Raw genomic sequence first — 27,449 nt, 5'->3', positions numbered from 1 at the left:
TCTCAATTTTACAGATGAAGGAACTGAGGCAGAGGTTAAGAGACTAGCCCAGGGTCACATGCTTAGGAAGGGTCTGAAGATGCATTTGAACTTGGCTCTTCATCTCCAGGTCCACCTCTCTAAGTGACCCTTAGCTGCATCTAGGAAAACTCTGTCTGGGTGCTTTGAGCCCTGGGCCCTAGAGAGAGGAATTTTCCACAGGAGCATCCCTCTCACCTCCACAGAACTATCCCTATATATGGAGAAGAGAAATCTGTCTCAGGTTCCCCGAGGACGCTGCCCTTCTTCATTGCATTTTCCCCATAGAATCCCTTCCTTAGGGGAAAATGCTGCACCAGCCTAAAAACCCCCTCCAGTCTAAACATTTTATCACCTGATGGAGTGTTCTGGTCACCTCTGCAGTAAAATCGCTCCTTACATATTACTTAATTGACTTTCTAGTTGATAGCACCAAATCTATTGTGAGCCTGGTTAATATTGAGCAGGCCCTGAAACTTGGATTGCACCTGGCTGATATAATTGAAACCAATATCTGAAACTGTAGCACCAAGGCCCTGACTATTCTCAGGGAATTTTCCCCATTCAATGAGATCAGAACTTTTGAGATCTCATCAAATATTGTCCCTTTTTGAATATTACAAATTAGATATGAAACCCACCCATTACTCACCCAGATAGGATCTGAAGAACCTTCTAAGATTTCAGACCAAATGTGAGCACTGACCTGGAAAGGGGGTGCCTTGGCAGCAGTTATCCAGCATCCCCAGCTGGAATAGCCCACCCTAAGCTACCATCTTCACCCTTTTGTCAGATGCATATATTACAGTCTCTTTCCATTTCTCTCATGGTATTTTTCAGAGGAGAAATTGGGAACTCCCTGATACCACCTCCTCCCTAAGCTAAACATTCTCTTCAGGCAGGAAGAGTTTCTTAGTGATCCTTCTGACCTGATTCTGTAATCCTGAATTAAGCAGCCCATTCAGAGGACATGCAGGTCCAAAATGCTACCACTGTAAGGATTACCTCAGACTAAGTCTACACCTGGTCTTGCTAGGCAGCTAAATCCACTCTAGGTTATGGGACAAGGATTAATAGCATCCCACACTCCTAAGGTCCTGTCAACCCAACTCCTATGAATGATATGACTCCCACCAACTCTCATGTCCCCACTACAGATGATTGTGGGTATTGACATGACTGTCAGTTACAGTCTTACCAAAGGCCCTGTTCAGAAGGATGAGTAGGTAAAATACAACAGGAACTTCCACTGGGACTCTTCTCAGATACTGAAAACTCTTAGTTTAGTATTTTCTAGGATGCCAGAGAGGGAATGGGGCAGTTGAGATTTTGAGGGGATGGGTAATTACCACCCTCTTCCCCATAGTCAGAGTAGGGAAAGCTCATGAGGAGTGGACAGCCTTCAGTTCAGGGGATCTGAGTGACACGTACATTTGGTGGACATAATTTGCATTCATGGGAATGGTTCTGTCAGGCTTGGTCTCCCAGGGACTGGGTTCAAATCTGTCCTGCTGATCTTCAGACACAGGTCTTATTTCCTCAATGTGTTGTTCCTGGTCAGCGCTTGTTTTCTGAAATAAAATGTTCTGGAGTATTTAGACTTCATATGTCATATATAGGACTGAAAACTCTCTCTTCTGCAGAATCCAGCAGGGACTGCCCTGCAGAGGCTCCATAGTCACTCACTGAGCTGCCAAACTGCCCTCTCTGAAACTGTCTGTTCCCTTCTCAAGTTCCATCTCTCTTGAAATTTCCAGGGTCCTAGAGGACATTATCTTCACAACAAAGTGCTTCCTATATCCTCATGATTTAGCCACATGTTCAGCTTTAGGGGCAAGGAAATATAAAGAGAAAGAAACAGACAGTCAGAGAGAGTCATAGATCTAGAGGGACCTTGGAGGTCACATGGTCCAACTCCCTTTAACTATCAAGGAAACTGAGGCCCAGAAAAGTTAGGTTACTTGTCCATGCTCACACGGTAGTAAATGTCATACAAGTTTTTCTGTTTCCTCCACAATTCTTCTCTCTCTGAGGTTCACATCAAATAGCATAATATCTATGAAAGTGATTTCTAAACTTATAAAGCCTCTATCAATATGAGCCTTTACTGTTAGGAGAAAGTGTGATGTGGCCTCAAAGTGTCTTTCCCCCTGGTCTTCAATGGCCTCATCTTCTCATGTCTGGTGAAAAATCCCCAAATCACTTTTTTTCTCTGGGTCTTAGTTTCCTCACCTCTGACATGAGGGGTTTGAATTGGACAACCTGACTCTCCTAACCATGAGGCACTAGAGGCAGCTCAAACATGCTCATGAGAGCTAACTATTGGATTTTTAGTATAAGGATCGCTTTGCTCTCAGACTCCTTGCCCTTGATTCCTGGGTCTGTGTTTTTTCTGAAGGTGAATTTCCTGCATTCAGCTCCCCTTTTGATTAATGATCTAAGATTGATGAATAAGTCTAGGTGTTTGCTGGCAGTTTCCTCACCCCTGTTTGACTTTGCTCTTCTGGTCTCTTCTTCCTCTCCAGTTTTCTGGTGTGGGATGAGGAGAATGGAAACATCCTGGGAAGTGGAAGTGAGGCTTAACACTGCAGGCTGAGGTGCGGAGGAGGGGAGTGGGTGGGAATAGCAGCAGCAGCAGCAGCAGCTGGTCTGACAGCAATTTCCCAGTGGCTACCCATTTGATAATATTTAATATAAATCTTGGACTTTAATAAGGGGCAGAACTTGAATTAAGAAGAGTCTGGACCTAATAGTCTCTTTTGCTATCTTAAGTAAACTCAGAGAATGCCTTTTGGTGTGTCAGAGAAGCAAATGGGGCTGACTTAGTAACTTCCTTACTAGACCCTTTCCTGGCATCTTAGTGATAAGGAAAAACACAGATGTCCTGGATTGTAATTTTAACTTTGTCAACTCTGTGTCAGAGACTTCAAGGACCTGTTTATGGCAGGATGCCTGCCATCAGAGTGATGGGATTTTCTTCTTATTGTATGTCAGGGAGACATATGCTACAGAGAGGAAATTCACACAGCTTGGGATTATAAAACCCATCTGACACTATTTTGTTAATTGTCTTGTCTTACTAAATTTATAATTTGTTCAACTAAGGGAGTTCCTTTGTCACAGTGAAATACATTAAGCCAGACGATTTCTGTACTGAGTCAGTCAGATAACCTCTGACTGTAGTACTATGTACCGTTTCCTTTAAAAGGGAATTGTTTAATTAATTAAATCATAAAATGTATGTGTTTAGCCTCTTGCCTTTTCTTTAACCAACTTTCAGGTCAACACATCTGATCCTGAGGGGATGATTTCCTGTCACTGGGGAAGGTGCAGGCTCTGTTCTCCCTTCTCCTCTCTAGCAGCTCCAGGCAGAGATTGGGAGCAGGGAGTTGGAAGGGTGTGTTCAGACAGAATTTTCATCACCTGTGCCCTCCCTGGTTCTTTTGTCCTCAGTAGACATCAGTGATTCTCATTGCAATGGATGCCACGAATGTTCAATAAATCTGGATGCAAATCTTTTTGCTGATACCTTTTTTTTTTTTTACATCAGTATCAGTTCTAGATCTTATGCCCTTCCCCATGAGGAAAGCTTACAAGGCACAAGAGCAACATACAAAGAACTTTTAGAAAATAACTGTAAAGAAAGATGTGTCTAATATTTTCCCTAAAATTATCCTGTTCCCTAAAAAATAAAATGTCACAAAAATATTTTACCAGATGCACACAAGAATATTGAAGTCTTTAACTTATGAAGTTTCAACTTCCTAGAACAAAAAGGATAACACAAATCTAGAAGCTTCGAAATTAAGGGATAAGAAGACTTGGAGTATGATATTCCAGAGGTTAAAGGAGCTAGGATTAAAACTGAGAATCACCTACTGTGTCTTGAGTGCTAAGTCTATTCCACTTGTCTACCCTTCTGTTTCTTAGCCAGTACTAAGTGGTTTTGTTAATTGCTGCTATATAATGCAATTTGAGATCTGGTAGAGATAGGCCAACTTCCCTAGCATTTCTTTTCATTAGTCCCTTTGATATTCTAGACGTTTTGTTCTTCCAGATGAATTTTGATATTATTTTATCCAGCTCTGGAAAATAATTATCTGAGAGTTTAATTGGTATGGCACTAAATCAGTAAATTAATTTAGGGAGAATTGACATTTTTATTATATTGACTTGGCCTACCCATGAGCAACTGATGTTTCTCCACTTATTTAGATCTGACTTTATTTGTGTGAAAAGTGTCTTGTAATTGTGTTCATATGGTCCCTGATTTTGTTTTGGCAGGTGAACTCCCAAATATTTTATAGTGTCTAATTGCTCTTTCTATCTCTTGCTGTTGGACTTTTTACTAATATATAGCAATACAGAAGATTTGTGTGGGTTTATTTTGTAACCTGAAACTTTCCCAAAGTCGTTTATTATTTCAAGTAGTTTTTTACTTGATTCTCTGGGATTCTCTAAGTATATCATCCTATCATCTTCAAAGAGTGGTAGCTTAGTTTCTTCATTGCCCATTCTTATCCCTTCAATTTCTTTATCTGTCTAATTGCTACAGCTAACATTTCTAATATTATATTGAATAATAGTGGTGATAATAGACATCCTTGTTTTACCCCTGATTTTATTGGAAATGTATCTAGCTTATTCCTATTGCATATAATGCTGGCTGAAGGTTTTAGGTAGATACTACTTAGTATTTTCTCCTTCACTTGATAGTTCTGGAATTTGGCAATAATAAATCCTGGCGTTTTTACTTTGGGATCCCTTTCAGGAGGTGAATGGTGGATTCTTTCGATGACTATTTTGCCCTCTGTATCCAGCACTTCTGGGCAGTTTTCTTTGATGATTACCTGGAAGATATTGGAAGATTTTTTCATCATGGCTTTCTGACAGGTCAATAATTCTTACCTTTTCTCTCCTGGATCTATTTTCCAGATAAGTTGCTTTTTCAGTTAGTTATTTTACATTTTCATCTATCTTTCCATTCTTAGGTTTTGCTTGACTGATCCTTGCTGTCTCATAGAACCATTAGTTTCTACTTGCCCAATTCTAATTTTTATCAAATAGTTTTCTTCAATTAACTTTTTCACCTCCTTTTCCATCTGTTCAGTTATTCCTCTTATGGAATTATTTTCTCCAGTTTGTTTTTGAACTTCCTTTTCCATTTATCCAGTTTTCCCAGTTAGGTTTTTTGTTTCCTTTTCCATTTTTTCCATTTTCTTTTTTAAAGAGATGTTTTCATCAGTGATTTCTTTTTTCATACTTTTAAAATCATTGGCCAGTTTTTCTTCTGTTTCCTTCTTCAGCTGTTCCAGGAGAGCTTTTTGTGCCTGCAAGCAGTTCATAGTGGTTTCTGAAGTTTCAGATGGAAGTACAGTCTCACTACTGACCGCTTTGGTATTTGTGTTTTGGTCTTGTCCCCAAAGAAAGATTCTATGGTTTTTTCACCCTTGTTTTGCTTTTTCTTGCTCATGGTGGTGATTGTGTGTTGTGGCTTCTGGTTCTTTCACTTAGAAGCTGCAGAACTTGGTGTTGAACTGACTAGTGTGAAAAAGCTAAGGGCAGATGTCTTTTTACCTTTTTGTTTTGTGTTTCCTCGATCAACCCTGGTGCTAGTGTGTTAAGCATGGGGGAGGGGAGATCTGCTCATGGGAGATCTCCTCACCTGAGCTGAGGCAAAGGCAAGCTCAGGGGTTGGTGATCCTAGCTGCCCTATTGTCTTCGCATTTCCCCTGGAACCCTGAGGCATGCCTGGACTCTAGTGTGAGTTTACACCCCTACTGGGGCCCCTCTCCTTCTGTTTCACCCATGCCACAGTAGGAGGAATCCTCCTTAGCTATTTTCCTAGGCTCAGCTGTTATAAGACTGTTTGCCCCCTCAGCTGTTCCCACTGATCCAGGATCTTTCTTGGGAAATATTTTATGGTCCTTTTGAGGTCAACAAGTGGGGAGGAGAGAGAATTTACTGATCACTCCTAAATCCTGGCTCCTGGGTGTTCAAGTAGGCAACTTACAGACATTTAATCTGGGGGCTGAAAGTCTCAGGAGCTGCTGTGGCTGATATCCAGGGCTCAACAGCTGTCACTCAGCTCTGGTGTTCTCTCACCCTGGGCTGCCACTCCACCATCTGCCTTCTGCTGCCTCAGGCCTCCCCAGGGGCCTATAGCTGAATGTGCTGCACTGTGCACTGTGGGCTCACCCCCATGGAACAGATCCTTCCAATTGGCCTTGTAGTCTCTCCTGGGCTATGAATCTGTCACAGTCTGTCTCATATTGGATTCTACACCTTTAAAGTTTGGTCAGATTCTCTCCTTAGAGGTATTTGAAGGAGTTTGTTTAAGAGCTTAGGTGAGACCTTGCTCTCAAGCTGCTATCTTGGCTCTGCCCCCAAAACATACATTTTAAACAAATTTTTAACATTCTTTTTTTTTTTAATTTTGAGTTTCAAATTCTCTTCTACTCTCCCCTCTCTCCTTATGAAAAAAATAAGAAATTTCACCTAGATTGTATATGTGCAGTCATAGAAAACATGTCTGTGTTACTCATGTTGTGAAAGAAAATAGACAAAAGATGCAACAAAAATAGTTTCAAAATAAAAGAACTTTTCCATTCATTTGTCAGAGGTGGGCAGCATTTTCACCAAAACTTCTTCAGTTTTAGATCTTAGATCACTGCATGGTTTGGAAGAGCTAAGTCATTCACAGGCAAGCGTTCTTCAGCACTGTTCTCACTATGTACTGTGGTCTTTTGGTTCTGCTCACCTCACTTTGCAGCAGTTCATGTAAACATTTACAGGTTCTTCGGGAAGCATCCTGGTCTTTCTTTCTAACAGCACAATAGTACACCATCCCAACCATACACTACAACTACCTCAGCCCATCCCCAATGTTCTGGAAATATTAAAGTGCTATATTAATGCTAGTGACTACTATTATTATTAGTTAGCAGCATAAAATGTCTCAAAACAAGTGGCCTGGCCAAGACAACCCAAAAGGAGGTGCAATTCTTCACAGAAATAGCTACTGTTTTTCTGTCTCAGAGGATGTTCCAAACATTGCATCCTCAGCTAATTGACAAAAGTGCTAGGTACATGGAACATTCCTCCTCCACTCACCAGGCATTGACCTCACTCTGGGTCACCACCTCTTCTCTATCTAGGGGAGGCATTATGTAGGCTACTCTTGGAGTCAGGAGGTCAGGACTCTGCTTTGACCTTGACTACTTCTATGTTCTCCAAAATGTTAACCAATATCTCTCTGAGTCTCACATTGTCTGGAAAATGGGGCTAGTGATGACAACACTACTTAATGCATAGGACTGTTGGGAGGAAAATGCTTTGTAAACACTGTGAAACCTATATCACCTGGGTCATGTTTCAGGATTCAGTCAACAGGATGGGAGGAGGAGAGACTTCCCTACCTGTGGAAGGAACTGAGGAGTGAAGTGTGTACTGGGGCTGTTAGGTGAGAAGAATGAGGATCCAGATTCAGGAGTTCAGAGGAGGGAGAGGTTTTGGAAGGATTCTCCCTATCAGTAGGCTCAGGGAGCAAGGGAGTTCCAAAAGCATAGAAAAGGTCTTTCCAGATCAGGAGTGGAATTTTCTCCACCTCTGCCATCTGGGACTCTTACCCTGCCTACCAGCCTTCCACCAACTACCTCCCAGGCTCAGTTGTCCCTGCTGAAATGAACACCTTAAAGTGACAGAATGTGGTCCCCCTGCAATCTGTAATGTACTACCTAATGTCTATGTCCCATTCTAGGAATCACCTTGTGGGACAGGGAAAGCCTCCAGAAAAATGTGGTCACAGAACAGCAGTGCAAGACTGACTTTGACATCATCACCTCTGACTCTAAGGATGAGAAGGTCAATGCCATGAATATCCCTTCATAGCTGAAAGCAAGTGTCCTGGGGTTCTGGTTGAAATAGGAGGCTCTGCCAAGTATTAAATGACACAAAGACATCCCAACACCAAGCTCGGGTCACCCTCAAGTACAGTATGACTGCACAGTATTCCCACTTCATGATGAACCACCTGGGATATCAGAATATTGCTTACCCTGATGTGTTTGAAAATGGAACAGCCACCCACGTGGTCATTGCAGTGTTCTATGGCGCTCAGGCTTTCTTTGTGTTTGATCAGAAAATGTCCACCAATGAAAATGTTGAGGATATGGAAGGAATATTAAAGGCTGAAGTAAAAAAGATTCCTCAAGTATCAGGAAAAGTGGGTGGAAACATGAAAGGGGAACATAGGCAGAGAAGATCAACCAAGGAATTCATGTGCAAGTTTTATGGGGATTTTGTCCTTCAGACCAACCCAGTGACTTATGAAGATGCAGTAAAAGTCTATACCTCCCTTCCTAAGCTGCTTAGGGCCCGTGGGGTGCCCCTCCTAGTATGGCTCTACCCTCTGGAGAAGCTGAGCTCCAAGGCAGCCACGCTGGCTCGAGGGATCAGCATTAGCTTGATGTGCGATGCCCAGAACACTCTGGAGAAGTTATCTAAGTGTGACAACAGGTGTAATGATATGTTGAAGGTACCAGGATTCTCAGTTTGAAGTACAGCCAGGGAAAAGATCAGGCTATTCCAAGAGCTAAATAAGCAGCACAGACAGCTGTTACAGAAGGAAATAGCCAAAGTCTTACCTGAGATCAGGGCAGGCAGAGTAGAGGAAGAGGAGCTAACCAGGATTTTAACCAGGGAAAACCAGTCCCCATTCAGCACTAGGAGGCTCTCAGAGTTTCTGGATCAGAAGCTCCAGGAGGTGACAGGTGGTAAATTCCTACTTCAGCCTTCTGAAAGAGGTGCCAGTCACAGCTGACCAGAATGAGTTGGGTGATATGGTACTTAGACTCTCCCCACAGATTTGTCCTAGTGTTTTCATTCACCTCCTTACAGGTAAGGGGCTGTTAGCAACTATAATCCATTGAAATGTTTCTCATTACTGTAATATTTGAAGTGTTGCAGGGGCTGAGCACCACACTTTCCTTAATTTCATAATCCACCCCAATGGGCATTGACTCACTAAAAGTGAGAACTCAGGAAAGAATTTAGCTTAAAAAAGCCACGGTCCTACACTGCAACCTGGGCCATTTCCAGGCATCCTGATGAACATCAGGCCACTGGACCCAGATGGCTCTGGAGGGAAACTTGAGGATGGTGACTTTGCATGGCCCTACCTCACTGAAATCAAAATCAAGCCCATGCCATGTCATCGTGATTTCATTGTCATCTTAGAGAATAAAGGACAAATCACACAATGAAATTACAGGGATCAGACTTTGAAAGACTTAATTTGCAATTTGTAAGGGTCGCTTTATTGTGGAGGGATTTGATCAAAGCACTTTGATCAATCAAATGCTCTCCTCCCCCTCCCAGAAGAATGTCAGATAGATAAGATACCTACTAATTCAAATTATTCAGTTAAGTGCCTGAAATTATTACCATTGGAAATCATACCCAGATGAAAGTAATTATCCAGATTTTTCTGAGCTGTGATGTTTATTCCAGGCATATAAAAAGTGATCTTTGACATATATTTATTTTTAAAATGAAATCTTAAAATGTTTTACTTGAGAATTCCAAGACATTCCTTAGTATAATTCAAATTTTCTAGACGTGAAAGGAGTCATAGAGCCTCACCTCTTCTGACCTCTGGCTGCACCAAACTTCATCCCTACAACATTTCCTTGTGGAGCCTGAGACATCTGTCTTTTCTCCACATGTAGGGTTACCTCTTAGAAGGCAATGGGAATACTGCAGTTAAAATATTCCTCTGTCCTGTGCACGGGGCTCTAGGCACCCTCACAGGATTTTCCCAGAGGCAGCTGGGGGTTGCAGTGGATAGAGAGCTGACCCTGGAAGGGAAAAGGCTTCCTGTGAAATCCAGCTTCAGAACCTTAAGAGCTGTGTGCAGCTGAGCAAATCCCAACCTCAGGCTGCCTCAGTTTTTCATTTGTAAAATGGAGCTTATAATAGTACCTATCTTCCAGAACTGCTGTGAGGATCCAAGTAGATAATATTTCTAAAGCACTTTGTGAGTCTCAAAGCAATACAACTTCCCCATCATCTGTTTCTCTCATTACCATCTGTCATGAGACTTCTTCCTGACAGGAAAGTAGCAATTTTTCATGGTATAGCTGATGTTGGTCACATTCTCAGTTGAGGACTTCATGGAATCATGGGAGTTGGAAGCAACATTATCTTCCAGCATCTAATCAGAAGAACAAATCTCCTTTATGATATGGTTAACAACTGTGGTCACTTCCATTGACGGTGAGCTCACTCTCTGCCAGTCCATTCCATGGACAAAATCCCCATAAAACTTGCACTTGAATTTCTTGGTTGATCTTCTCTGCCTATGTTCCCCTTTCATCTTTCCACCCACTTTTCCTGATACTTGAGGAATCTTTTTTACTGCAGCCTTTAATATTCCTTCCATATCCTCAACATTTTCATTGGTGGACATTTTGTGATCGAACACAAAGAAAGCCTGGGCCCCATCGAGCACTGCAATGACCACGTGGGTGGCTGCTCCATTTTCAAACACATCAGGGTAAGCAATATTCTGATATCCCAGGTGGTTCATTGTGAGGTGGGAATACTGCCAAGTATTAAATGACACAAAGACATCCCAACACCAAGCTCAGGTCACCCTCAAGTGCAGTCCTTGTCCATGGTAGGGGCAGCTTCAATTGTTAGGACATTCTTTCTTTTTAATGGAGCTGAAATCTTTCTCCTTATAACCTACACCTTTGGCACCAGCTTTCCTCTCTAGTACCAAGAAAGATTACTAATCCCTTTTCTTTATGATATCTCTCCAGACACCTGAGGGCACTGACCATGCTCTATCCAAGGCTTCTCTTCCCTAGTCTAAACATCTCCATTCCTTGGATTCTTCCTTCTGGCCCATCAACTCCACACCTACCACCTTCCTCACTCTCCTTCTCAGCATGAGCTCTAGCTGGTCCTGAAGGAGGAGATAAGAATACAAACAAGAGGATCTCCAGTCAAATCCTGGCTCTGTCTTTTGACCTTCATGACTTTGAGCAAGTCATTTAGCCTCTGTGAGACTTAGTTTCCTCATCTGTCAAATGAAGGGTTTGGACTTATACAACCTTACACACTTCTCCTAGCTCCCAAACCCATGATGCAAACTTCTGCAAATGTGGTGCCCAAACTGGAACATGCTGCTGCACATGGGACCTGCCTAGTGTGAGGTAGAGTAGGACTGTCCCTTCCCAGGATAAAAGTCTTGTACCCCTACTAATATTTTCTGACATTTTGGTAGTTTTTTTGACACCTGACCTCACATTAAGCTTTTTTTAAATCTACACCTGTAGTATTATCACAATTTCACGAAAAACCCCACAGTGGAAACTCCTGTGCAGAGCAGGAACTCATTAGAAATTTATGCCTTAAGAGCAAGAGTTCTTGCTGTTTTTTCTCTTAGATCCCTTAACAGTGTGATGAAGCTTATAGACGCCCTCTGCAAAAGACTTTTAAAACAATAAAATCAAAGAAGGGATCACAAAACTAATCAATTATATTCAAATACAATTATCAAAATGTGTATATTTTAAAATAACTCCACAAGTCCGTGGATCCCAGTGTAAAGATACCTACAATTCAGGGATTTGTTGGAAGTTCACTAAGGTTTAATGACTTTACCTATCTTCACATGGGACATGAACCCAAGTCTTCCTGACTCCAAGGCAGACCTGCATCCATTATCCCACATGGCTTCCCTCAAGCTTCTAGAGAGTTTGTAAGCACCAGGTCTTTCTGAATACTTCGTATCACTAGAGACACTGTACGGCACAGAACTGGTATCTTGGATAAGAAACCTCAGCCTCTATGATTCTATTATAGTAACCTAATACTCCAGGAGGGTTTCAGCTGCCATGTCACCATGATGCCTCATTCAGGCTCAAGGTGGGCAGCTCACTAAAACATCTAGGCTGTGAATAGTTTTCCAATCTTAACTGTTTCTTCTATGTTTGCACCTGGTAGAATTCTCCCTGAGGACAGAGACTTTAATTTTTGTCTTTTTTTCTTCTTGAAGTCTACTGCTTGATCAATTTTATGAATTCAATTTGCTCAGATCTTGTTCGCTTATTTCTGTTGGCTGGAGCCCTATTTCCCTCTCCAATTTCCACCCTCCCCACCAGACCCAGTAGTCCCCTGCCACCCTGGGCCCTCTGACTATGCACAGTGCTTAAAACTGCACTAAGGTTTTTTGCACCCTCAGTACGTATTCTGATGAAGCTCTGTTTCCCTAACCCTACCTCCCCACTCCTCCACCATCACCTTGGGTCCTCTGACTGGACCCAAGTCTCTTTCAGGCTGGTGGCTCAACATTTAACAAAGTAAGCAGAGCTGTTCTGGAAAGAGGATACCATGAACCTAGAAGCATGATGTCTACTGCCAACTAAATCCTGTTATTTTCCCAAAAACATACATCCCTCTCTTCCTCCCCATTCATGGCTCCACTCCCACCCCTAACAACCCCTGGGTTATTTTCTTGCCCTACCCTACCCTTACCATGGAACTTCAGGCCACAGCAGAAGCCTGAGTGGAGGCTCCCTCTGAGTTCAGCAGGTTTAGAAGTGAGGACACTGGGTCAATTCCTCAAACCCATTTCAATGATTACACCAGGAGGGAAAGGCCTTTCCAAATCAGTGATTGTGTGATAATGTACCATCTGTAGTAGGAAGAGAAAAGAACAAAAACCCATGGGAGACTTAGATATCCAAAAGAGATCTATTAGAGGATATTCTTCACAGCTGACTAGAAATGGGAAGGAGATTTTCAGTTAATTAAACCAGTCAAATGAGAAGTATTTACTAAGTACTTACTAAGTGTCCAACTCTATGCTTGGTGCTGGGTGATACAAATACAAAGAAAAGAAATTTCTGCTCTCGAGCTCACATTCTATTGGGGAAAAGTTACATTCTCATGAAGGCCCCTTCCCGATGTGGGGGGAGGGTTTGGCAGTTCCTCCTAAGTTAGCTTCCCAGGTTTCTCCTTCTGTACAATAGAAATTCCTTTTTCTGATGGGTGTAAGGGATGTGCTCTTCTTTTGAGGTGGGGAGAGGGGAGAAGGATACAGGGTGGTGATGGATGGAAGATGAAGTGCTGTCTGCCAGATATATATGCTGAGATCTTTAGTCACTGTCATAGGGGGAGGGACAGGCATTATAGGACTGGAATGTAGCCCCCATCTACTTGAGGTCAGCTAAGACACAGGATTTCACATTTATGATCCCCAGTGCTAGATAGTTCATTTGGCTCAGGTGGACACTTATCTATAAAATCCTAAATGAGCAGACAGAGGGAGAACTCAACCAGGGCTCCTCACTGGCAGCAATTAGAACAAGGGATTCCTGAGTTTGAGGAATGTTGTTTTGCTGTTGATTTTTTTTTAAAGGAAGAAGACTTATTTAAGGTACCCTACCTGTTTCCTTCATTTTATGGTAATGAGTGATTATGTGGTAACTCAAGTGTCTACACTAGGAAGGGGGAAAAATACTCCAACCATAATATTTATGTGTTCAAAATTGACTTATTAAAAGTTATTCCTATATAGTTTCCCAAGGCCCAGCAGCGCTATAGATTAGAATGGTCCAAATCTACATTTGAATTGGGGTAGTGTGGAGGTTCCAAAAATGACTTTTCAGTTTCTCTTTATTGTATATGAAATATGTATATGTATATCTCTTCTCTGATAGAGTAGTCTAATTTGGGTAGGGGTCAGGGTTAGAGATTCCAGGATGATGCTATATGGGAACAAAGATGTTATTTGTTACCTCAGTTTCCAGATCTGGGTCAGCAGACAAAATAGGAGCACAGCAACTGCTTGAGGAGAAAACCGTAAGGACCTGAAAGATTCCTCGATTTATTCAAGGTTGACTGGCAAGGAAGCTATAGAGAAACTTATCTGTGATATCGGGTGAAAATGGGCCATCTAAGCCAAGATGAACACTCCTCAATGAAGTAAATTAAACATGATGGAGAAACCTTCTTGACTGGTTTTAGAAGCAATAGCAAAAACTAATAGACACTTCCTAAAGGAAAATTGCCAATTAACTGGCAAGTGACTGGAATGGCCTTGAGTTGTTCTCATAAGTGAGGAATCAGAGATTTATAGAGATTCTCACATTAGTTTGTATTTTTTTTTCTGGGATTCTAGCTGTAAAGTGCTAATCTAGAAGGGATGGGAAATAAACTTTCTTTCTTATATTTTTTTATTTTGTTTATTATTTCCTAATAACATTTGTAACTTTCTTTTTTTTATTTTGAGCACCAAATACTCTCCTTCCATCCCTTACAAACCCTTTGAGAAGATGCATTATACATTAGAAGTCTTACATATCATAGAGTCATATTAGTGATGTTGCAAAAAAAAGAAGCAAGACAAATGAACTGGAAAATATGTACTTCTATCTGCACTCAGAGTTCAAAGGTGATTATAACTTTTCTCTTTTGGGATCCTCACTATGAAATAGGAATTAAGATTCTTTAGAAAAGAGAGAGAGAAACTTTGACATTACAGAAAGGTCTTAATGTGAGAAAACGCTTGAATTACTAATATAACTGGGTATTATATGGCTAACTATAAATGTGTACATTCATGCATGTGTTTTCCAACAAGCAATAATGATTCCTTCATTATATGCCCCAGACAAAGGGTGGAATTTTCAGTTTTAAAAATTTGAGAAATGCTGTCTCCTAAGATCCCTCAAACAACAGTCTGTTGGGGGTGATGGTCTTCCTTCTGCTGGCAATGATCTGTGAATTTCACTAGGACAATATTGAGTTGACCATGCTCAAAGCTTGTCTAAATTAATAGGATCTTTCTCAGCTAGTGCTCTACTGGCATGGCCTTCACGAACCTAAGGGTTACCTCCTTGTCATGCTGGGATTTCTGAGAAAGGCTTTATTACAATTATCTACAAAATCCAGTCATTCATTCTTCTTTCTTACTTGCTTCCTACAGACCCAGACAATAGTGGAGGAGGCTCAAGGGAGCCAGAACTCAGAATTATCCTTGTGGGGAAAACAGGGGCTGGGAAAAGTGCAACAGGAAACACCCTCCTGGGCAGGAGAGAGTTTGAGTCCAAGTGTTCAGGAGGGTCAGTCACCAAGGTCTGCAGGAAAGCCAGGACCACATGGAATGGGAGGGACATTGCTGTTGTTGATACTCCAGGCATTTTTGACACTGATGGTAAGGAGGAAAAAAACTTGAATGAAATATCTCATTTCATGACACTATCCTCTCCAGGACTACATGCTCTACTCCTGGTACTGCAAGTGGGTCGTTTCACCCAGGAGGAGAAGTTAGCCATTGAAAGGCTTTATCATATTTTAGGAGCTGAAGCTGTGAAGTTTTTAATCATTATATTTACTCAAAAAGAAGACATGGGAGAAGAAAGTATAGGGGATTTTGTAAGAACAATTGATGATTCATATTTCCAGAAGTTGTTGGAGAAGTGTGAAAACCGATGTTGTGCATTTGACAATAATGCTAGTGGAGCCCAGAGAGATGCCCAGGTTTCAGAGTTGATGGCCATGATTGGGGCAATGGTGCAAGCTAATGGGGGCACCCACCATACCAATGATATATATAAATCTGTGGAAGACCTCCTCCAGAAGGACACTGAGGCTTGTCAGCAATGCTACAAGGAGGAGTTTGAGAGAGAGAAAGAAGAAATAAGACAGAAATATGGAAAGCAAGAGGAAGAACTGGAAAAAAAGCTGAAAGAGGAAAGTGACATGGATGAGAAGCAGAAGGAAAATCTTGAGAAGAAAATGAGGATCTGTAAGGATAAGAAAAAGGAAGCTTTAAAAAACTTAAACATGATTTATGAGAAAGACTATCAAGGTGCCTGAAGCCAGGCAGAAAATAATCAGAGTACACTTTCTAAAGTTGCAAAGATTATTTTGCTCATTGCTTTACTATTTGCTGTGATTGTACTTAAAAAACAGCCCTTCTGACAACCAGAATCATTTCATAGCTAGTTTCCTTCAATGGAGCTCCTGATACAGCGACTTTAAGCAACAAGGGTCACATGGTTAATAAGGGATTCAGACATCAGCTGAACCGGTCTCCTGACTACGTGTCTAATGTTCTTTCTGGTCCATTACATGCCTCACTAAAGAGTAATGTCTTTCAGGAAAATGTATCCTGATACTTTACAGTAGCAGATAAAATTTCCTAATGTCTTATGTTCAGGATATGGGAACAGCCAGGAGAAGGCAACAATTTAAAATTCAGTATGTATAATTAGGAACTAAGTGGCTGAGTTCAATTCTATGCTTTTTCCTCCCAGGAAGCCCTTTTCCTTAGCTATCACTCCTATCATACTCATTCTTTCAGAAACAGCTACAAACACTTAATCTCTTCCCAAAACTTCCCTACCTACAATCCTTTTCCACTCTAATCTTCTACAGCACTTCCTGGAGAGGTTTGATCAGATTGTGAGTCATGGGTTGCCTTATCACTGTCACCATTTAGGCTCACAAGTTTATATTGTTTTCATAAAAGTATTGTAAGTTTCTTGGTTACTGGAGGCTTGAATTAGTTATTTCTCGTCTGGAATTGTCAGTCCTTCTAAGAATCCCTCCTCTACACCCCATACTTTTTAGTTACTCTTGATGGGTTGTAAAAATCAGGATGTAGAAACCATCTCAAGTTAGTGAGAAGTTTACTGATTGTCACATGCAGTAAGCAGAAAGCATCCATGTATAGGCTGACTACATACCTGCAGGTAGCCCAAGAGACAGACTACAGAATTCCCCTAAATTGTCCCAGTATTTATACTCTTATTTAACAACTCTGGCTTCTCTTTACCAAACATAGTTCCCCATTTGACATAATATTGATGTAAGTCCTTCTATTATCCTGAATAAATTTTATTTTCAAGAAAAAAAGAGATCTCCCATATAAAGAATCGTGCAGTTTTCATCAACAACTCTATTGCCTCCTTTTTCTATTTTAGAACCTTGTGGTTCACCACAGATTATTTTTCCTTATAATAGTATTCTGTTATAATCATGTGCAAAATTGAACCTTTCAAGATATTTGGGGACACCCTTTTTCACAGAGCCAAGGCCCAGCAAGCCGACTGTGTCCTGAATTTGGAACAACATCCCTCTGCACTCTGGATAATCTCACCCTCTAATAAAATGTATTGCTTTGACCAGCACCAGATGTTCACTGCCCCCTCTTTCCCAGGGACAAGAGAACCAATGTGTTGCAGCCTAAAGCCATCCCTTATACCCCTTGAAATGCTCACAATCCTTGTTTCTTATAACTGCTAAGTAAACCAAACCAAGTCCTGCACTCCTGTCCCCACCACACTACCTGGTTCTCTACCCTGCTGTAAGATTATCAACTTAGACACTGTTCCCTCAGGACTCAGGAACACCTCCATTTTCCATGTATAAGCCTGCAATGGGAACTGCTACTCAAGACCTAAGAATCATTGTGCTGTGATCCAACCCCTCCCCTGACCCCAGCTTGTGGCCTTTATGTTCATAAGCACTGTCCTTGCTCTAGCACGTGAAGCCCTCCTCCTCAGGAGGATTTCTGCTTATAAGTTTCCACACTTTAAAAATAAATTTCTGTATGTGTCCTGGGTCTCCTGCCTCTGGCCTGTTTTTTGTGGTTCCCACCACTCACAGATTAGAGGCTGGGTCTGGTCTGGTTAACATTAATTGGTGTCTGAAGTGGGATTGGACACAGAACCGGCTCGTTGGACTCTCCAAAACCAGTGGAAGTGAACTGGGTACCATCAGAGATTTCTCCAGAGTCCAACCTCCCCACTCTTCCTGTTCCTGTTGGATTCTCCTGGACTCACCCTTGATTGAGCTCACCTTTCTTTATGAGGAAAACTCTAGGGCCCATCCCTTGGCCTCCTTCTGGAAAGGAGATCCTGTGGACACCTCTATTTTCTGCTAGCCTCTATAAATTTGATGCTATGTGCCTCTGGTTGATTTCTTTTTTGTTGTTTTTTCTACATGCTTCAGAGCCCTGTGCCTCCCCTAACTGACTGTTTCAGCATACTCTGTTGGACTCCAGTCATCCCCAGGTTAGAGACCATGAAAAGGCCATTATATGTAATGGGGATAACCTAGAAACCTTCCCATTAAGCTCAAGGGTGAAATAAGGATGCCTACTATAACCATTACTATTCAGTTTTGTACTAGAAATGTTACCTTTGCCAATAAGAAAAGACAAAGAAAGTGAAGGAATTAGAATAGGCAATGAGGAAATAAAACTGTTGCTCTTTGCAAATGATATAATGGTATTTTTAGAGAATCTTCTAAAAACTTTGCTAAAGTTTCAGGATATAAAATAAACCCACATAAAGCATCAGCATTTCTATGTATTACCAGAAAACTCCAGCAGCAAGAGATAGAAATAGAAATTCCATTTAAAATTCCATTCCATTTATAATTCCATTATAAATACTTGCAAATTAGTCACCAAGACAATGCCAGGAATTATGTGAACACAATTACAAGGTACTTTTTACCCAAATAAAACCAGATCTAAAAATTTGGAAAATATCCATTGCTCATGGTTAGGCTGAAACAATAGAATAAAAATGTCAATACTACCTAAATTAATTTATTTACTCAGTGCCATATCAAACTACCAAAAAAATATTTTATAAAACTAGAAAAAAAATCATAACAAAATATCAAGGGAATTAATCGGGGAAAAAAATGCCAAGTAAGATAGCTTAGCTATACCAGATCTCAAATTACAAATGTCAATCATGAAAACTCTGTAGTATTGACTGAGAAATGGAGTGGTGGATCAGTGGAACACATTAAGTACACAAGACATAGTAGTAAATGACTATAGTAGTCTACTGTTCAATAAATAATACAAAGACCCAAGCTTCTGGAATAAGAACACACTCTTTGACAAAAACGGCTGGGAAAACTGAAGAACAATATGGCAGAAACTAAGTATAGAACAACATCTGACATAATATACAAAGATAAGGTAAGGTCAAAATGGCTACATGATTTAGACATAAATGGTGATAGTATAAGCAAAGGAGGAGAGGAAGGAATAGTTTACCTGTCAAATCTATGGAGAATAGAATAATTTATGACCAAACAAGAGATAGAAAGCATTATGAGATGTAAAGTGGATGATTTTGGTTATATTAAATTTAAAATGATTTACACAAGCAAGACCAATGCAATCAAGATTAGAAGGAAAGCAGAAGGCTGGAAAATAGTTTTTATAGCAAGTGTCTCTGAAAAAGGCCTCATTGCTAAAATATACAGAGAATTGATTCACATTTATAAAAATATAACTCATCCTCTAATTGAGAAATTATCAAAGACGAACAGGCAGTTTTCAGGTAAAGAAATCAAGGTTATCTATAGTCATATGAAAAATGCTCTGAATCACTGTTGATTAGGGAATGCACATGAAAATAACTCTGAGGTACCAGCTCACACCTATCAAATCGGCTAATATGACAGAAAAGGAAAATGATAAAGGTTGGAGAGGATGTGGGGAAATTGACACACTGTTAATGAAGTTGTGAACTGATCCAACCATTCTGGACAGCAATTTGGAACCATGCTTAAAGGGCTAGAAAACTTTGATCCAGCAATATCACTACTAGGTCAAAAGGGGAGTAGGAAGGATATACATGGACAAAAATATTCATAGCAGCCTTTTATTGTGGTGGCAAAGAATTGGAAATGGAGAGGATGTCCACCAACTGAGGGAAATGGATGAACAAGTTGTGGTATATGAATGTAATGGAATGTTATTGTGCTACAACAAATGATGAGTGGGCTGATTTCAGAAAAACCTCAAAAGGATTACAGGAACTGACACTGAGTGAAGTGAGCAGAACCAGAAGAACATTGTACAACGTTACAGAAACACTGTTCAATGATCAGCTATGATTGACAGTTCAGGCAGCCTTGAGGCTACATGTGGCCTTCTAGGTCATTAAGTTCAATCTTTTGACTGAATTCAAATTTTACAGAACAGATATTTTCATTTTGATTAATACATTTTTGTTCTTTTATCTTTTTATTTTGTCTTTATTTTCAAATTATTTATTTATTTATTTTTAGTTTTCAGCAGACACTTCCACAAGATTTTGAGTTCCAACTTTTCTCCCCATCTCTCCCCTCCACCAACCCCAAGACAGCATGTATTCTGATGACCACTTTCCCCATTCTACCTTCCCTTCTATCATACCCCTTCCTTCTCACATCCCCAATCCCTCTATTTTCTTCTAGGACAAGATAGATTTCTATACCCCATTACTTGTATGTCTTATTTCCCAGTTGCATGTAAAAACAATTTTTAACATTCATTTTTAAAACTTTGAGTTCCAACTTCTCTCCCTTCCTCCATCCCCACCCATCCCCACTGAGAAGGCAAGCAATTCAATATAGGGTATACATGTGTAGTTATGTGAAACACTTCCATAATAGTCATATTGTGAACGATGAACTATATTTCCCTCCATCCTATCCTGCCCCCATTATTCTACTCTCTTTTGACCCTATCCCTCCTCAAAAGGGGTTCCTTCTAATTCTCTGAAGCCAGGAGTGTCCCAAAAAGAATGATTATCAATAGTTAACTGTTGTTCTTTCCCTCCCAGCTCCATTTACTAATTTTTTTTCTTTCTTTTGTTCATTAAAGGGGCCATTCCCTGTTTACTTCTTAAAGAGGCCTATTCACTGAATGGGCATTATCTGAAGAGGTCAAGGTCTCCCAGTGCATCCTGGGCCTTCTCCAGTCATCCTAATGAATATCTGGTCACTAGATCCAGATGGCCCAGGAGGGGAAGTGAGGCTGGAAACCTTGCACAGCCCTCTCTCACTCAAAACAAAGTCAAGTGCAAGTCATGTCATCATTTCTCTGATGTCATGGTCTTTTTCAAAAATGAAGGATGAACACAGACAGACTTCTACTTACCCTGTCTTCCCATTTGCCCTCCATTCTATGAGACTCCCCCACTGCCCCACCCTTATCCCCTTATCTGCTACTTTCCTGTAGTGCAAAATAGATTTTCATACTAAATTGAATGTACATGTTATTCCCTCCTTAAGCCAAATATAATGATAGTAAGGTTCACTCTTTCCATCTCACCTCCCCCCTCTTCCCCTCCACTGAAAAAGCTTTTTCTTGCCTCTTTTATGTGATATAATTTGCTCCATTCTATTTCTCCCTTTCTCCTCCCAATATATTCCCCTCACCACTTAATTTTATTTTTAGATATCATCCCTACCTATTCAATTCACCCTGTGCCCTCTGTCTATATGTATATAATCCCTCCAACTACCCTAATGCTGAGAAAAGTCTCAAGAGTTGTAAACATAATCTTTTCATGTAGGAATGTAAAGAGTTCAGCTTTAGTAAGTTCCTTATGATTTCTCTTTTCTGTTTACCTTTTCGTGCTTCTCTTGATTCTTGTGTTCGAAAGTCAAATTTTCTATTCAGTTCTGGTCATTTCATCAAGAATACTTGAAAGTCCTCTATTTCATTGAATGACCATTTTTTCCCTTGAAGTATTATACTCAACTTTGCTGGGTAGGTGATTCTTGGTTTTAATCCTAGCTCCTTTAACCTCTGGAATATCATACTCCAAGCCTTCTTATCCCTTAATTTGGAAGCTTCTAGATTTCTGTTATCCTGATTGTATTTCTACAGTATTCAAACTGTTTCTTTCTGACTGCTTGCAACATTTTCTCCTTCACCTGGGAGCTCTGGAATTTGTCTACAGTATTCCTAGGTGTTTTCCTTTTGAGATATCTCCCAGGAGGTGATTGGTGGAGCCTTTCAATATCTATTTTACCCTCTGCTTCTACAATATCAAGGCAATTTTCCTTGATAATTTCTTGAAAGATGATGTCTAGGGTCTTTTGTTGATCATGACTTTCAGGTAGTCCAATAATTTTTTAATTGTCTCTCCTGAATCTATTTCCCAGGTCAGTTGTTTTTTCAATGAGATATTTCATATTGTCTGCTATTTTTTTCTTTCCTTTGGCTTTGTTTTATAATTTCTTGATTTTTCATAAATTCATTAGCTTCCATCTGCTCCATTCTAATCTTTAAGGAATTATTTTCTTCAGTGAGACTTTGGACCTCCTTTTCCATTTAGCCAGTTCTGCTTTTTAGAGAGTTCTTCTCCCCACTGGATTTTTGCATCTCTTTTGCCATTTGGGTTAGTCTATTTTTTAAAGTATTATTTTCTTCCACATTTTTTGGGTCTCCTTTAGCAAGCACTTCACTCGTTTCTCATGATTTTCTTGCATCACTCCCATTTCTCTTCCCAATTTTTGCTCTACTTCTCTTACTTGATTTTCAAAATCCTTTTTGACCTCTTCCATGACCTGAGACCAATAATAATTTTCTTGGAGGCTTTGGATGGAGGAGCTTTGACTTTGTTGTATTCTGTTTATATACTTTGGTCTTCTTTATCACCAAATTAAGATTCTATAGTCTGATTCTTTTTCCAGTTTTTCTCATTTTCCCAGCTATTTGCTTAACTTGTGAGCTCTTTGTTCAGGGAGTTCTTTGCTTTCAATGCTGGTGGAAGGGTGTACTATCAGCCACTCAACCCCTCCACAATTTGTGGGCCTAGAGCTTCTAGAGCCACAGCCCTTGCCCCTGCTGCTGCTGTTGTGGGCTCCTTCTCCTCAGGATCTTCTACCTCCTCTACTGCCCTGGAGCCAGGACCTGACCAGACCACTCTGCTCTCTCCCATACATCCCACAGGTTTTTTTCCACTGACCTTCCAATTTTTCCTTAATGTTTTGGGGTCATGAAGTCTTGAAACTGCCACAAGTGCCTGAGATTCAGCCCCGCCAAGTCTGCTCAGGTCCCATCTGTGCTGGCGTGGCCCATGCTGGATTATGCTCTGCTCCCAGTGCTGCTGATAGACCCTTGCCAAGGAATTTCTATGCTGTCTTGGGCTGGAAATTTGCTTCACTCCATCATTCTGTGGTTTTGCAGCTCCAGAATTTGTATAGAGTATTTTTTTACAGGTATTTGGTTGGGTTTGGGTGGGAGCACTAGAGCAAGTCTGTGCTGTTACTCTGTCATCTTCAAAAAAATTCTTTTTATTTTATTTTTTAAAGGAATGTGTTTAAAATACCAAAGAATAAAATATGTGTCAATGAAATAGTCCTTCCAGATTGACCAACACAATCAGAACATTAGGAATCCAAAAGGACCAGACTGGAAAATGCTATGCTCATGGTTTAATTCTAACTTCCCCTGCTTGGCTGGTGCAATTACTACACAAAACTGGTTGGGAAGAGTTTTGAGAGGCTGAGTACACCAGCCTGTTATCAGCTTTTGACAGTGGTGCACTGTGTTTCTCTTTGAAGTGGAATTTGTCAATAGTAGCACAGTTTGACAGTATTTTTTAATTCTGTTTGCTTAATAGGCAATCATGTCAAGGAAGACCAAGAGAACACTGAAAGAAGAAAACATCTTTTTTAATGTGGAGGGAATTGCAATATTTTCTTGTTTCTGCTAAAGATAAGATGATTTGCTTGCTTTGTGATGCTGCAATATCAACATTAAAGAAATTCAATGCTCATCAGCATTATAACACGCATAAGGACCCTAAGAGTTTTAAATTTAAAGTGAGAGGCACTAAAGGTTGCATTGCAGAAATTAAAAGATGAAAAGCAAAAACAAAGATTATTTTTCAAGCAGCAATAAGACCTGGAAATAATACCACTGAAGCCACTTATAAAGTCACTGATACATTCATGAAAAAGATAGGCCATTCACTGATGTGAAAATTGGGAAAAATGCATTCTCAAAATTGTAATGCAGACAGCCAGTACTGATGGAGTCTGAAATGTGAGGTACTTGAGACTTGTACTAGTGTAAAAGCTGACATTCTCAGGATTGGCCCACCATTCCATTCCTGATAAGCAAGGATGAGATCGTCCTGACCCTGATTGTGTACCCCAAGGTTGGTATGCAGAAGGAACTAAGATAAGGGAGGAAAAGATGGAAAAGATGTAAGCTAAAAATGTTCTCATGGGAATAAACTTGCTTGATTGCTTGGTAAAGAGAGTATATAAACCTTGACCGTCAAATCAATAAACCGGTCATGTACAAATGATACAGGCTTGCCTAGCCCCCACTGCTGTTATCTCTTACTTTTCTATAACTGCTGCACCCCCAATTCACCAGTTACGGGCACTGTAGGATGGTTAGACCCCAAAAATGTTTCAAAGTACAAAAAACTGCCTCTTCTAAGGAGAGCCAGCAGCATGAATTAGCCTTCAACTTAACAGAACAACTTCATGCAATACTTCAAAAGGAAAATATATATGATTCAAAGGCTTTGGATGAATCAGGTGATACTACTGACTCAGCACAGGTTTAATACTTCATTCAGGTCATGACAAAAGATTTTCTTTGCTATGAAGAGTTACTCACTTAGGGCACTCTTGCAAACAGAACACTGGAAATAGATATCTCCAACAACTTTCAAGATAAATATCGTGAAGTTCAACTGAATTTGGGAGATTTAGTGAATGTATATACAGACAGTGTACCTTCCATGACAGGAAAACATGAAGGGTTTGTTGTACAGATAAAAACAAAAAGTATTAACAGATGCAGAACTCTCTGTCCTTTTCATTATAACTTGCATCAGCAAAATCTCTACGCTACAGCTACTATTTTAAGTGAAACTTTGCTACAAGTTGTATGTATTGTTAACTATATTAGTGCAAATGCAGCACGGCATCATGAGTTTTGTAACATGCTAAAGTTGAACGATGAGGTATTCAATGTGGATTTGCCAAATCATTCTGAAGTGAATTGGCTCTCACAGGGTCAGTGAATATTTAATCTCTGAGAGAACAAATAGTTAAATTTCATGAAGAACAGAATCAGTGATAAGAATACTGAAGGAAGATTGCTGTAGAAATGCTGCATTTCTGTGTACTATGTCAAATCAAAACAACTTGAATGCTGCTTTGCAAGGTAAAACTAAGTCTATATATGATATCTGGCAAAAAAAAAACAAACAAGCATTTCAAAACAAAAAAGCTATCTTTTTTCAGAACACTTCTTCAAAAGGAAATTTTGAAAGAACATTTTCCCCAGTTAGCAAGGGTCATTGATGAGCAAAGTGATATATGTGAGTCATTTGAAGAATATGCAGCTGTTATAAACCTGTTAACTGGAGAATACAATGAAAGTTTCACTGACTTTGAAAATCAGGACATCACACTCAAATTGGCATGTCATCCTCACCTAATTGATATCACCAAGGCACCTAAAGAACTACAGATGGAATTGATTGAGCTCTCAGTAGATGACATTTTAAAGTCATTGTCTGATGCTAAGAAAGATCCAGTTGAAATTCGACAACATGCCGAAAATGTTTTCTTGCTTTTCATGCACTTATTGCTGTGAATCTACATTCTCCTACCTAACCCAAATACAGATGCCCAAAGTGAACTCAGACCTCCTGTGGCTGCAGCTGCTCAGAAGGTTTACACAGTCAGAAGCCAGGGGTATTAACTGCTTGACACAAGGTTAACACAGGTCAGAAGAGTGGAGAAGTATGACCTCATCTGACTTCCACTCCAGGTCTTATGGGCCTGACGAGCACTTCACCTAATTGACTCCATATTGGTGTTCTAGCATTATAACTGTAACATCAAATAATGTAAAGATTACGATTTTCACAGTCCCCATTGTCTCTAGGAGAAAATTCAAATTCCTCCCCCTGCTGATTAAAGTCCTTCATAATCTGGCTCGAGTCTACCTTTACATGTGTATTTCATGTTACTCCCCTCCATTTTCTCCATACTCCACCCAAATAACCTTTCTGGCCTCTGAAGTTGCCATCCCATCTCCTCCCCCTAAGCCCTTCTTTGCTCAGTTCATCCCCTAGACCTGGGGATTCTTTTCCTTGCTCACCTCTGCCTAGGAGAGTCCTGACCTCCCTTCAGTGCCCAGCTCAGGTGACACTTTTTCCATGTGGCTTCCCTTGCTTCCCCAAGTTGTCAGCATTTTCTCCTTCAAGGACAGCCAAGTGGCCTGAATCTATGATGTCATTAGTACAGGGAACTCTCAGCCAGTAGACTCCCTTTACCAATGCAGGCTGGCAATTTCTTTGCAACTTACCAGCCTCAAGAATGGGAAATTAGGGAACGACTGAATAAGGTGTGATATGTGATGGTGATAGAATACTATTGTGCTATTAGGAATGAGGAAGGGGGTCATGAGTGAAATTCAACAAAAGCTAGACTGTGGCAAGTTCTCTCTGGGAAATATACTAGTTCATTATCCGACAAAGGATTGAAGATTCAATTCCTTTTAATGAGCATAGAATGAAGACCTGAACAAAAAAGATGAGAAGATTGTGCAGTTGGTTATAGGTTGGCAGCCTCATGGCGGTAAGGAATTGATTACACTGAAGGATGGGTTTAAACTCACTTAAGTGAGAACAGGGCCTCCTTTCTCTGTTTTGAAGAAACTTAGTGGCACCTGGGAATGAAGTAAGACCACTTAAAATTGGGCAATGATAGGCTAAGATAGGACAAAGACAGCACATTGATGGCATGGAGCTGGTTATGAGGGATAACAAGCTTCCTTGGCACAAAGTGATTTATGTGCAGGTGGTGCTAGGAAAGCAGCTCCCTTAGAGATAAAGTGTTTTATGAGAGTATTGTACTTCTAAAGTTATCTCAGAGTTTTTGTTTAACTGAAATTAATCAATAAGAAGAATAAACTTTGATCTCTGACTGTGAGAGAATGAATTCTTGAACTCATGTTTCTTCACTTCAAGACAAAGAAGACTGACGTTTGTTATACAGCATGTGAATAGGGTTGCAGAACAGAATCAACTACAGAGTGAAAAATAAAATATTGGATCAATAAATAATTCTCACAGGAGAATGGTTTCAGAAAAACCTCGGAAGAAGTCTATGAACTGATGTGAACTGATACAAAGTGAAATGAGCAGAAAAAGAACATTGTACACAGCCACAGCAACACTGACACAAGTCAAGTGTGAAATATTTAGCTATTCTGATCCATACAATAATCCATGACAATTCCAAGGGACTCACGGTGAAAAATGCTCTCCAGCCTCAGAGAGATGACTGATAAACTCTGAGCAAAGATAAAAGCTTTTTGTTTTCACTTTGTTATTCTTGCCTTTTTCTTTTCAACAGGGCTAATATGAGAATGTTTTACATGACTTTGCATACAAAAGGTGTATCCTTTGCCCTCACAGTGTGTGGGATACAGAATGAAAGAAAGGAGAGAATTTGGGAGTCAAAGTTTTAAAAATTAGTGTCAAACATTTTAAATATTTTTAAAAAAAGAATGGAAAGAAGAGAATCTTAAAACAGTCACTGACAGGGTATAACTTGCCCAAGGTCAGCTA

At 40.3% G+C, this 27,449-nt stretch overlaps 2 protein-coding genes and 1 pseudogene across 3 annotated transcripts in view; all 3 read left to right on the top strand.

Annotated features, from left to right (window-relative positions):
• LOC140533058 (V-type proton ATPase subunit e 2) overlaps positions 1–23,639 on the top strand; it is a 64,510-nt gene extending 40,871 nt beyond the window's left edge. The window contains exon 4 of the mRNA XM_072652351.1: positions 23,466–23,639. The gene's annotated coding sequence lies outside the window, so the exon portion shown is untranslated. The remainder of the gene's footprint in view (positions 1–23,465) is intronic.
• Positions 7,762–11,812, top strand: LOC140531847 (stonustoxin subunit beta-like; annotated as a pseudogene).
• LOC140533057 (GTPase IMAP family member 4-like) lies at positions 11,954–16,129 on the top strand. Of its 2 annotated transcripts, none has more exons than XM_072652347.1 (3): positions 11,954–13,465; positions 14,321–14,482; positions 15,017–16,129. In XM_072652347.1, exons 2-3 carry the CDS (start codon positions 14,452–14,454, stop codon positions 15,907–15,909), a joined length of 924 nt encoding a protein of 307 aa, XP_072508448.1. In that variant the 5' UTR covers positions 11,954–13,465; positions 14,321–14,451; the 3' UTR covers positions 15,910–16,129. The 2 variants fall into 2 exon arrangements, with proteins under 2 accessions (XP_072508448.1, XP_072508447.1); XM_072652346.1 differs by having other exon boundaries at positions 11,954–13,493.
• Positions 23,640–27,449: the final 3,810 nt, after the last annotated feature.

This window comes from Notamacropus eugenii, chromosome 3 (assembly GCF_028372415.1).
Source record: "Notamacropus eugenii isolate mMacEug1 chromosome 3, mMacEug1.pri_v2, whole genome shotgun sequence".
NCBI classification, from domain to species: domain Eukaryota; kingdom Metazoa; phylum Chordata; class Mammalia; order Diprotodontia; family Macropodidae; genus Notamacropus; species Notamacropus eugenii.
This window is presented reverse-complemented; position numbering and strand designations above follow the sequence as displayed.